The sequence below is a fragment of the Sinocyclocheilus rhinocerous genome, unplaced genomic scaffold (genome assembly GCF_001515625.1).
Source record: "Sinocyclocheilus rhinocerous isolate Xijiao unplaced genomic scaffold, SAMN03320098_v1.1 scaffold229, whole genome shotgun sequence".
In the NCBI taxonomy this organism is placed as follows: Eukaryota; Metazoa; Chordata; class Actinopteri; order Cypriniformes; family Cyprinidae; genus Sinocyclocheilus; species Sinocyclocheilus rhinocerous.
The window spans coordinates 509,200-522,558 of NW_015635757.1; the positions used below are offsets into that span (position 1 = coordinate 509,200).

At 37.5% G+C, this 13,359-nt stretch overlaps 1 protein-coding gene across 3 annotated transcripts in view; it reads left to right on the forward strand.

Annotated features, from left to right (window-relative positions):
- Window positions 1–2,615: 2,615 nt before the first annotated feature.
- The window catches only part of nfixa (nuclear factor I/Xa), a 111,541-nt gene continuing 100,797 nt past the window's right edge, over window positions 2,616–13,359 (forward strand). Inside the window, exons 1-2 of one of the 3 annotated variants that reach the window (XM_016561915.1) lie at window positions 2,616–2,645; window positions 10,848–10,931. In XM_016561915.1, coding sequence (XP_016417401.1) covers window positions 2,631–2,645; window positions 10,848–10,931 — 99 coding nt within the window. In that variant the 5' untranslated portion in view covers window positions 2,616–2,630. Of the gene's footprint in view, window positions 2,646–3,646; window positions 4,591–10,847; window positions 10,932–13,359 lie in introns of those variants that run through there. The other 2 variants (XM_016561916.1, XM_016561917.1) reach the window with 2 other exon arrangements.

Below are 13,359 nucleotides of genomic sequence, written 5' to 3' on the forward strand. Positions count from 1 at the left end.
TTTAACATACAAATTTCAATTATTTGTCTTCTAGTTTGAGGAACAGGCCATTCACAGGAATCTCTGCATGAACCATCACATTTTTAGAAAGTTTGTTTAGGGCTATTTGTTTTATTTTGTGTTGTTTAGGTCATATCTATAGCATTATTTTACTGCTATGTATTACACTAATGGTATTTAGTATATAGACTGCTGTTTTTTTTGTTTTGTTTAATTGATAACCTTCAGTTGTCATGTGGTCATAGTAACAAATTTTAATGGTTCAAGTAGGTAGCATATAATTTATAATGGAAACTGCTTGTAACATCATCACTGTTTTTAATGTTCTGGCAACCACTGCTGCCATTCTTTGCGTAGTGTAGTTAAAATATCATATCCGAGCACACCAACATTTTAGTGACCCCTCTTACAAATAAATACTGTTGATGTCCATTCAGGTCAGAAGTACTGCACAGGTTTCTGCAGCAGCCTGCGCTGCACTGAGAGCCTTTTTAACTGTAGTTTATTACAGCTGATGTCTTGTCTTCTGCCAGGTATTAAAACAGCATGACTCCGCCTACGCTGCATTGCGGTCACATTAAGAGGTTCTGTGGTGAGCAGGGCAGCGCTAGACTCTCATTAACGTGAGCCGTTATTTCAGTGATGCTGAACCCGCTCCGGTCTTACTCTCGCTCGCGCTGTGCGAGCGCAATTAACGGCGAGCTCGGTTCGCTCCAAACTCGACCTGGAACGCATTATTCGATCGTTAAAAAACGAAAGTTTACTGTTTGTTCCGTGTGAAATAGAGCCAATGGGGAAGGTTTCTCACAGAAGTTGCAGTGAGAAGTTTTCCGCTCAGTCAGAAGGTCGTCGGCCACTCATTGCAATAAACTCACATCGGGCATTTAACCGTTCCACAGAATTCGATTACAAGGTGATAAACACACCTTTTGATGATCAAAACAGAAGCTGAATTATCTTCTCGGTAGCAGTGCGTGTCTATTTTATACTTCCACCGGAGGCGTCGTAATTATTGCTGAAAATTATTAGGCTTAGGCTATTCCTTATTAAATCCCCAGCACAGTTAAAAACGACATAATACTGGCCTGTATACGAGAATATTTTCGAAGAGATTCAGAACTGTTTGCATTTGAGCCATTTTATGCGATAATGTCTGAAGTTACACTAAATGCAGAGAATTTGATATATAAAATAACCATAAATGTTTTATTAGGCCTATAGCAAGAGTACATTTTTAAAAACTGTTTGTTGAAACGCTTTATTTTATTTTTAGACATAAATCACTCAATTCCCACATTTTTGCATTAAAGATATTTTAATTTTCCACGAAATTTAAGTCTTTGGTCCTTTTTGATAAAATATATAAAAATGTAGGTTATTGGATTTATTCAGTTGGTTAAATCGTTCTTTCTTCAGTAAAATTAATTATCGATAAAAAATACGCAACATTAATTCATTACTATAGCATTATTTTGTATAATCAATTTCTATATCTATTATACAATATTTAAAGTGGAAAATCCAAGCTGCACAGAATAGGAATGTATTTTTGAATATTATAATTATGATTCTAAAAATCATGTGATCCATTTTTCAAAATGAATTTTTTAGTTTTAGTTTTGTTGAACTTATGCTTAATTAAAATTCATTAAAAGGTTAATCAGCTTTGAAAATTCGTTAAAGCGCTTCAGAAATGTTTTAAAACGGGATACTATAGGCTATGCTTAATACACTAACGAAATCAAGGTTGGCCAATAACGAAGGATAAAACAAATCAGTTAATCAGTAAACTAGATTTATACGGAAAAGCCTTATTAGTAGCCTAATGCAAAATATTTTTTTCTTTTTCACAAAGACTTCTTGTTTGTCGTTTCATACTGCACAGTGAGAGCAGTGGCAAGTTGGGTGAAATATTATTAAATGCTAAACAGTTTTTATTTTGATAAATCAGTTTTTCAGTTAATCAGTAATTTAATTGTAAAAATATCTAGTAGTGGGTATAAAAGGAAAATAAAATATATCAACAATAAAGTATGAGACGCTTATTTAAATATTTAAGGGCTTTATTCATATTGTTTTATTTATTATGCTATATGAGCATATATTAGCATAAATTAAGATATAGCCTATCGATAATTTACTAAATAACAAGAACTAAATTCTTCAACTTATTTATTTAGCATTATTTATCAACATATATTTTTTCTCTATTTAATCTTTCCATTAAAAGTTTTAATATACAAAAAAAATAGCAAAATAGTGTCTCTATCGATCATTCAGTTCTTACTAATTTGATCAAAAACGTTTAAAAAGACAATGATCATTATAAGCTATATCAACAATAATTATATCAATACAATGTAAAAACCCTGTTGGTTTTATTTTAATTGTAGGCCTAAGTGAAGATTTGTAAATGAAGTGTTGTAGGCCTAATAGGCTACTACATTTTCTCTGTATGTTAGTATTTGGAGAAATAATTTAGAAATCCAAAGTAGTATTTTATAATTATTTTGTAAACTGAATTAATAATGTAATGCACAATATCCCTCGTACAGCAGGTTTTCCTTTGATCTGGTTGAGGACAAGAGGAGGAGATTTTTCGAATGCTGCGAAGAAACTTACTGTTCAAAATGCATCATAAAAAGGTATTCCTCTAGATTCATCCATTTCTATCAACGTTCATGTATTTCAATCACAATAGCTATATTTAATATGTATGGCTCTTGATCAGCCAGTAGAAAATAAGTTAGGCTATGTGACTCCACTGCTTAAGCACAAGTCCAAAGGACTTGTAGGATAGTCACATTATAACAGGTCTACTTTGGACCATTGGGGCTAAATGAAACCCTCTCTGAAATTTTTTTTTTAACCAGTCCCATTTTATTTAAAATAAGCAGTAATCTGATGCTGCACCTGTTGGACAGTTTCCTATTGGAGCATTATGATGATGCACTTTATTATATTATTGATGAGCTGTCGGTGCTTGTTTGTGGCGTTTCAGAAGTAACCGAATCTGATGGGTGGCACGAGACACCGGCACTCAACGGGACACCGGCTGAACCTGGCGACCATACCTCATGATACCGCCTATCCACTTGTAGGCTACTCGCTGTGTAGGAGGACCGAAACCTTCCCCTGTCTTGTCTTTTAAATTGCGCGAAAAAAAGAAACCGGCCGTCTCAAAGTATATTTTCACAAAAGTTTGTACGTTTCAACGGTGTTTGAAACAACGTTCCAGTAGCCTAACCAAAACCAGTCAGTAACCAAAAAAGTTATCTAACAGTTCAGTCATTACACGCTATCTATATTGTTGCGAAAAATTGCCTTCGCGTGAGGAGGTAACCATAGCAACAGTTGATCGATCGTAGCGGAACTTATAGCCAACAAAAGCTGTCATTATCACGTTGTTGTAGATGTACACATCACAAATGTATCATAAAAATCTACCGGGTTTCGTTTAAAACGTCTTAAAGATAGTTGACAGTTAGACAACTGCGCTAGGGGCGCCAAAAGACAATTTGGGTTGCGCTAGCCGAACCTCAGTCGATTGCGGCCAGAAAATTACTGACAGAAAGTCTCTCTGAAATGTCGACCCCCCCCCCGAATAATTCGCGCACTGATCATCTTTAGGCTAGAGCAGGCAAGCTAGGACTCTAGCTATTCCTGTAGCTACTTCCTGCACTTTTGGTCGTGTTCTATTTGAGTTCTTTTTTTTTACCCGTCTATCCTGTGTGTACAGTCTGGCTCGGAGTTCAGTAGCTAATCCGCGCCGTCCATGATTTTCCCACAGCCCTACTAATGCCCCGAAGCCGCAGCTGCCACACGCTGCCAGTTGCTACATTGATCAATAATTTACCAGCTCGACGCCTCAACGACCCTCTACCCCGGTGCAGCCTCGGGTCGACTGAGGCGACAACCGATATTTACTCACGCGGAGGGGACGTTTATTCTCCCGTCCTTTAAATGCAGCGTCAGTAAGCTTTAGCCAACAGGCAAGATCCCTTCGGTGCGTCTACGGATTAGACTGTCGCAATGTGCGCTGCGCGTATTGGTGACTGCAACGGCATTTGAGGACGCCTCTCGCGTTCATCTGTCCGGGAACAGCGGGGGTCCCGTTATGGTGCGGGAGATGCAGTCAAGACAAACAGGAACTGATTTCAAGACATAAAGACGAAGAAAATCACTCACGGTCACGCAGAACGTCTTCGCACGAGCGGTTCTGCGTACACCGTTGCTCGCGGAGAATTTCAACCGAGCTTGTGAATTCCCCGGTCGGTGCCGCCAGCGAGGCTCCATCGTGACAGCAGGAGAAATATATTTTAAACGGAACGGTTCGCAGTATACGAGCAGTGCCCAGGGACGGCGATAATCCATCGTTCCGTAAAGTGCCGGAGAAGCTTTACTTTTACAGACGGGACAAACTCGGGGAAACAGACCGACTTGTTGAGTTCTTTTTTCGCTTCCGGTATCACCGAAGAAACCGACTGGTGCACCCGCTCCCTCTCCTCTTTTTTTTTTTTTTGGACGCGGAAGGTTTTAAAGAAAAATGGGTCTTTGAGGAGAGCTGGCAAATTCCCCTCAACTACAATGGTATGTGCTATGAGAATCAATATCTTTCCCACTGTTTGCAGAAATCGAAGCCAACAGATTTCAAACGTCAAAGCGGAGCTTTTTAGAAATGTAAAAAAGCGCAATCTGACAACTCGTCTCTCAAAGATAAAATTCTTTCATACAACATGCGGTAAATTGCTTTTATAATAATATTGTTGTGTAGTTTGGAAAGTGCTGTGAAATACCAAGAACACCTAATTGTGTTTTTCTTGCAGGGAAATAATAGCTAATAATAATAATGTAATATTAATAATAATGGTGAATATGATTCCTCGAAATACTAATAGCATTACATTTAGACAGTCTCATCTAAATGTAACAGCCAGGTAATTTAATTTTTTGAATGTCATGAGTCTTAAATGTAATGTTTTCTTCTTCTTCTTTTTTTTTTAGTTTTAGGGTAATTTTAGGTTGTACTTCAATGTTAATATTTATTCAGGTGGCGTTATCTCTCCAAAAGCAACATCTAAACTGAAGTAGTCAGGGAAGGTCTGAATGCTCAGTTCCACATCATATGGCAAAACTATCTGTCCTAATTAAATTGATATTAAAGAGATGGAGATGTATAAGACCAACTATCTGTAGTAGAATGGATTTTTAAAAAAATATTTTTTAATGTATTTTGCAAGATCTTAAAGTAGAGGTTTTGGAAGGTACTTTTATTAGACTTTGTATTTAGCATGCAGGCCAATGTTGTGATGTGCTGCTAGAGATACAAGTAATTTCAAAGATATAATATATTATATATATAAAATATATATAATACTATCATTGTAATGTGATGAAAACGGGTAGCACATCTTGGCATGTCTGAAATTGAGATTTTCAGCACAACAGGCAGTTTTCAAACAGCCGGATCTTAAAATGAGCTGCATTATTCATGCTATAAAATATGGTGAGCCAGTTATTTATTTCTTTAAATCTACAGTGTTAGACTTACTTCAGTTTCTACTCACACCTGAGCAACATTATTTCCAGTTATTTGTTAGTTTAGGACTTGCATGCTCTAGTAATTTTGTCTGAATAAATATTTGCACCGCAAGCACATCAGGCTGTGTTTAGATTGGGAATTTTAAGTCAGACCTTAAATGTGAGATTGACAGGCCTTTGCAGGCTGGATCTGAATATGAAACAGCACATTTGCCTGCAGCAAGCATTTTTTCATCATGACAAATCTTTTCAAAGCATTGAACATCCTCTTCATCCAAGCACACCTGTGAGATCTACACAAAGAAATGCAAACTAATTCTCCACGAGCGAGGTCAAGCACTCGAGTCAGATTAAAGCGTCTGGACGGTGTGAAGTGATAACTAGAACACCGAACTCGGTCAAATTATCGGTTTAAATGCATTTCGCAAACCGGTTTGAAATCCCATTGGCCGAACTCACAGACTTAGTTATGGAGACTCAGCTCAGGCTGTGAATTCCAGAACCGTCTTTTCTAGATTGACTGGTTGTCATGATGCCAGGGTTGCCATGGATGCAGTGCCCTGCGGTGATTGGTGGACGGCTGCATGAACTTGTTTCTGGGTGTAAACTTCTTATGGGAGGACGTTTTGTGTTTGTGGCATCTGTGTTGGCACATGAGATGCCGTAATGCAAAGCCACCTACTCGCTTTTATTCAGCCCATTAACAGTGATGAACGTGCAGACGAACACCGCAACACCACTGCACACCTGCTCACACTCACACACAAATGCTCGTGCGTATGCCCTCATAAACTTCCAGCGCATGTATAGATACACCTGGAGCACTCACAGAGGCCCTTACAAGCACGTTACGGAGAAGACAAGCCGTGAGAGTGGAGATCAGAGGTGCCGGGTGCAAACCGGGTTTGGCGTGAGCCAGGAAACTAGTGTCAAAACCCCAAACAGAGCTTTAATAATTAGCAGCCTCTCGTTCATTCCAGATTCTCTTTATCGGTCTGTCTCTCCATCTCTCTCTTTCTCCTTCTGCCGTTGCCTCTGAGATGCTGGTGTGAAAAATCACATTTTTCCAACAGTTCTCCCCGAGGTGCTACTGGCAGACACACAGAGAAAGGACGCTTCATCCTTTTATATAGCACTCGTTCTCTCATTCCTCATTCTTTCTCCTCTCTTTTTTTGACTCTGTCTCTCTTTGATGCGGTTGCCATAGAGGACAGGTTTATATGCGGGCTGATTTGGCTCGGTATTGCTAGTTAGTAAATCATAATGATAAAAAACAATGGTGCTAATAGTAATTGCTGTGTCATTTGGAGACAAACAAAAGACAAAGAAAAAGGGGTGACAAAAAGGAAAATCAGTGGGACCTGTGCTGATTGTTCTTGGGCCAGCTGGTTTTTAAATGTGTGGAGAATGGCCAGGTGTGTGTGTGAGTGGGAATGTTCTGTGTAAAGTTAGCAGATACATATGTAGACTCTGTGTTGGAGGGAATGAATAACTGCATTGCTGTGTATATGAATAGCTGTGGTTTTGTTACTATTACTATTGCTCATATTTTGAGGGTTTTCAAAACGGCTAAAACCCTAAATATTAAATATTGGTGCGTAATTTTGGTTTGTTGCGGAAAGATGTGCTGTTGCTTTTCTAAGAGGTTCTAAAAGGCCTTAAAACAGGTTAAAAATAAATTATAAACTTGAGGTGCCCAGACTATATCTACACTTTAAAAACAAATTCAGAAAACCTGTTACTTATAAATGCATGGTTGCAAGTTGAAAATTCTTATATTGATTTAATTAAACCTTGGAAGTTGCAATATTTTGATGAGTTCTGTTGACACAATGTTGATCATTACATTACATTACAGCTTAATATTGTGTGCCATTTAAACTTTTTTTTTTTTTATTTAAACTTTTTTTAAAATAAGTTGTAGTAACTTAATTAAATTGTTTTGATAACTTTGAAATTTGTCAGTGGAAATTGGTTGAATAATTTAGAGTATTTTATTTAAATTTTTTGAGCAATGTTTTAAATTATTTTAATGTTTTATTAATTTTAAATTTTTTGAATCGTAAACACATAAACACACAACATATATTGCCAGTTATCAAGTCACTCTAACTCGGTGTAGTTTGTTGAATGAACATAAATTTTTTTTTTTTAGAAATGTTTGTAACTCCGGAAAACCTAAACATTTGTTTTTAGAGTGTAGGGGCCAAGAGCCATTTGCAGCAAACAGCTTAAAGGGATAGTTCACCCAAAAATGAAAATTCTGTCATCATTTACCCATTTTCACGTCATTCCAAACATGTTGGACTTCTTTTCTTCTGTGGAACACAAAAGAGGATATATTGTAGAAAAAAAGCCTTTTTTGTTCTATACAATGACAGTCTATGAGGTCTAATGTTGTTTACAGGTTTGAAATATCATGAGATTGAGTAAATTGATCAAATTTACATTTTTAGGTGAACTATCCCTTGAAGTGACCCCCCAGAATACCCTAGAAACTGCATAGCAATGCATTTACCAGTTTAACATGGACCGTCACCACACAAATTTCCTCTAATCATCTAGTTTAAAAGTAAAGTGTGTGATTTTCAGTCTGTTTTTCAAACAATATTGGCTAAACCAATGACATGAGTTTGGGTCCGAGACCACCAGTTTGTCCGAATAATAGTCAAAGAGGGTTTGAAAGTAGTTTGAAACAGTCATTAATTTAGCAGTTCTGTTTAGCGCTTAAATTACACACTTCACTCTTAAACTCCAGACCACAAAAGTGTGTGTCTGTGTGTGTGAGAGAGAAACTTCATATTTTAGGAATTTAACCACTTAAGCATTCCACTAAACCACAAACGTATTGCCACATGCCTCCAACGCATATACACCTCTCTCTCTCGGTCTCTTTCCCCCATAAGGATCTATGGAGGCACCCCCTCATTTGATTCCGTTATTCCCACCAATTAAACATTTTAAACAAAGAGCTCTATTTATCGGTGAGAGCGAGGAAACTTGTCGTAATTAACACATTTACATACATCTCCATTGACTCCAATTAGGTCAGAGGCTCCCAGAGCTGCTTTGAAATGTCCCTCTTTTCTCTGTGCGTTTCGCCTCTAAAATGTTAATTAAGAAGAGGCTTGAGATTCTGGCTGAGGGCTGGCCATATGGACCCTGCATATGCTCCATATGCATACAGCCCATATATAATTAATAGCTCACTACAGAAAAATAGGAGCTTTTTGGAGGCGAAGACGAGACTGAAGGTTCCTCCTCTCGAAATAAGGATAATAGCGAAATTCAGAGTTCCTCCAGGCGCCAACATAGACTTCTGTTCTCCATCTGTGGACAAGACAAATGAACGGATGATCTCAGCACGGCGAAATACGGTCGAGCTGAGTTTGTTCAGCTGGATTGTGCGGCCTGGCCTCGCTGACGGCTTTAATTTGCTGGTTTATCTTAGGGGTTGAGAATCAAGTCAATTAAATTAAGAGAAATCGAATGAGTCAGTGGAACGTTTTCCATTTTCTGCTTCGGTTCAGAGCGATGGGAGGCACTGGAAAGAGCGCATGGTGAAATCTGGTTAGCTGATTTCCTGGAACATGAGAGTAATCAATACCCTGAAACTAAACAAAAGTAAACACTTGAGTCAATCAATACCTAAAATCCGCATAAAGAAATCCAACCGAGAGCATTCAGAGTTTGTCAGGCTTTAAACCTTCCACTTGCGTCACTTTTTGCTAGACGTTTGGGCTTTTGGTTAATGCTCTTTAAATGACAGTCAGTTTTTTTTTTTTTTTAAAGAGCTGGAGAGCTTCACAAAACATCAGTGAAGGGCTCACCTGCTTACTGCTATTTGCTGCCCCATAAAATGCTCCTTCCCACAGCTTTCACTCTTGAGCTCTTCTGTTTTCAACAACTTTCTCAGAACAGCCAGAGCTGTGAACTTGCCTCTGAGTAACGTGTGCTTTTTAATCGTTTTCTTTAATTATCAAAATGCATGTTTATGTTCTAATAAAGCCAATCAGCAATTGTTCCGTGCTTGAATGAGATTTTAGCGCGCTGTAGCTAAGACCCTATAAAAGCGAGGGAAAATTGGGAAAGCTAAGGTTTCATTGGGTGGATATGAATAGGCTTTGTTATTCACCACTGCCCGAGCCTAGTGCCAATGCCTGGGACTTATTATGAGCTAACTGTGTGTGCGCTTATGCGCTGGAATGGATGTTGATATGTATTTATGCACACAAACGTGTATTTGTGGTTAAAGTTTATTGTTCATATTTGAACATTATTAGTGTGTGTGTAGATGGTGGATGGTTGTTGAATGAGGTCCTGGTTGGCTCTCTAGATACCTGCTGTGGTTTATGAAATTGAGTTTTACTTTTTCAGAAGGTTCCTTTTGCTTTTCTCTTCTTTTTAATGGAGATGTAGGTGCACCACTCTAAATCTAAGAGGCTAGTTTTTATTTCATTTACAGTAAATTTCCTTCCATCTAGAGCCATGCATTCCATGCAAAAGATAATTCAGAAAATGCTCCAGACAGGCATATAAATGAGCATTATTTACACACATATACCAGTACTCTTCCTGATAATTATAGAAGTGACTCAAAAACAAACAAATATGCTTGACGTTTTTAAATCTTGAAATAACCAATCTTACCTAATGCATTAAAATGTACTGCCATTCAACAACATGAAAGTCAAGTTAGAAGTTGAGCTAAAATCGTAGTGCCATCAAACGTCATCTCAGTGCAGGCTAATTTTGAGTTGATTGAGAGAGTGGTTGGATGTTAATATGGATATTACTTTATATATTTAAAAATGTTTTGCATACTTTGAGTTTGTTTTGATGCTATGTTGTTTATGCTTTTATTAATAGTGTATAGTTATTTCAGAAGTGAAGATGTTTTTTCACTGCAAAATGATTTTTCAAAGCACATTTTACAAGAAAATACTATTTTTCACATTAATTCAATAGGTTACTTGCCATTTGTTTGTAATAATTTTGTGAAATTTACTAGCGATTTCTACATAAAATCCTACACAATTATTTTTTCACTGTATATGCAGCAAAGTTGCCTTTAGCCACTGATCTAGAGTCAGTGTTCGCTTCTCTCTAGTAATTAAGTTCACATCTAATCAAATGGAACACGGAGAATAAAAAAGAGTTAGAGACCATGTGATTGGCTGAAGTATGTTCCACTGAAGTGTTATGTTTCCGGCTTTGTGATGCAGCTCTTGGTCAGATTTATCGGTCAAGAAGTTATTTTTTGTTTGACCCTATGACTAAATTTTCTGTTTTGTGTTTGATTACAGGCCACAGAATCGTATCTGGTGCATGAAGGTCCCCATCGAGCCCCGGGCATCTCAGAGTGTTTCCTAGTGCCTGAATCCTACAGGGTACAAGCCATTTTCCTGTTTTTCTTTCTTTTTTCTGTGTTGTTGTTCATATGATATGTTTCTTGATTTTTGTGACTGTAACATGATGAACTGAACTTTGATTTCTTTCTCATGGTTGATGTAATTAATCTGCTTTCAAGCCAGACTGAGTTGGACTTCAGATTGAGATAAGATGAGTTGGAATCGGTTAAGTAAACTATCAAACTCAGATAGAGCAGAGATATAATCTATAATGCTTTTGATTCATTCTCTCTTTCATATCCTGTGTAAAGAGAACGGTGTGTACATGTGCATCATAAATCTCATCGCCCGTTTATAATCTCGTATGCTGCATTTATATGGTAAGATGGTGGTTAGCATTGAGAGGAATGCCGAGTTTATGTGGAGAAGCAGCTGCAGGAATGATCTACATAAAATATCATCAGGATTATTTATCTGCTAGCCACTAGGGAATGGTAAAAAGCAAAGTGTTTGTGTTGGGTTAAAACCGCACACACGGACTATATCGCTCGCATATGGTTCTCTTATGTGAGTTTTAATGGAAGTCTTAGCTGCTACAACCGCAACTCGACCGTGGGTCTGCTTAACAAAGAACTGGGTGTGTGTGCGTGTGCGTGCATGTATGTATTTGTATGTGTGTGAAAGTATGCATGCGCTGAAAGCAGAATTGTTTTTTTATGCACCTCATGCTATTTTGTAGAGTAATGGCTGCGAGATCTCTGTGTGTGAAGCACAAAGACTGTGGTTTTGGATTTGTGCCTTTCAATGTGGTAATGCCAACCTGTGTGCCCTTTTTCTGACCTCGCTCTTAACTCTTAATGTCAGTGTTTTTCTTCATGCTGTTGTTGTTGTATATCAGCTGTTTTGCAGATGCATTTGATCACAAGCAACATACTGTATTGTTGAGTTTGTCCTCCAATAGTGATCAGTCAGTATCATGGAAAAATAAAAGTTATATTTTTGGAAACTGTAAAGGCCCTTTCACACCAAAAGTGAAATTAATAAGTACCTCAGCTTTACTCCTAATTTCTCTCAATGCAGGGACAGGAGAGCTGGCAGTAAATAAATGGGAAAACAAAGTAACTTGCATTACTTATTTGACAAAGTAACTCTGATATTTTCTTGTAAATTTAAAAGTAATGTGTTACTTTACTAGTTACTTGAAAAAAAGTAATCTGATTATGTAACTTGCATTACTTGTAATGCGTTACCCCAAAACTGGTTGTCTTTAACTTTATAAACTTATAGCTCTTTACTGTTACACTGTAAAACAGCGAAATTAACTAAATTAGTTGAATTCATTCCACTCAAATATTACTGAAACTTGGTTGTACTTACTAGAAAAAAGTTACACGAACTCAAAATCTGATTACATTAAGTTGAACTTAAGCTGAATGAGTTGCAGCAGATTTCTAGTTCCCAGCAAGCTTTGAGTTAGACCATATAAGGAGAATAAAAACTAGGTGTTATTTTGTTGGGTTTCAAAAAAACATATAGAGATGTTAGTGTAAAATATTCTATATTTTTAGAATTTATAGGGTTTTATGTTATGTGGCAGTTTTGCATGCATAGGGAAGGTGAACGATCAGCATCTATAAAAACGAAACAAAAACTGTTTATGTGCTCATTCCATCTGTAAAAAGTGGTAACCAACAATTGTTATCATAAAGAACAATTTCTGCCTCTTTGTTTTTTGTTGTTTTTTTTTTTTTTTGCATAAACAGATGTATAGGTTGGTTCAGCAACATGAATATTTTTGACCTGAATGAAACCAGTTAATTTAGATATTACTTTTTTTCCCAGTGCATCAGCATTCAGTTTCTTGTAAATTATTGAAAATAAATATATTCTTTACTCATGTCAAAAGTCAACCGATTGTAAATCCGTTTTTCAATCTGAAGTGGTCATTTCTAAAGAGGCCGGTAACCTACAACTCCATGGAGTGTTTTCCCAGATGTTGATTAAGCTTTGTACTGGATTAATCCTGTAGTCCTGGATTAAATTGTGCCATAATTGGTAAGTGTCCTTTGTGGTGTTGGCTTAAGCGGTCTATGAGAAAGCAGTCCTAATAAAAGAGCAGGCTAATCTGCCTCTTAAAGTTTGACAGCAGTGGCACAGCAGAGTTTCACGGCTGGAGAAGGTGCAAGATAAGCATAGTTGAGCATGCCGCTAGGCAGCCTGGGCGCTGTGGTTTGCCACAAAACAGATGTGGATTTAGGAGACCACCCTGCAATACTGTGATGCAGGACTGGGGCCTATAGATGAGTCATAGAATAAGAGAGAGGGGGAGAGAGGGGTTACTTACCTTCCATTAACTGATTAAAATACAGATTGCAGTAGTAATGCACAGGGGAAAAAGGTATTGCAAACCGAAAGCAGCATTTGAAAAGGCCGCTGACACAAAGAATGCAGTCAGTCCTGCTGCCAT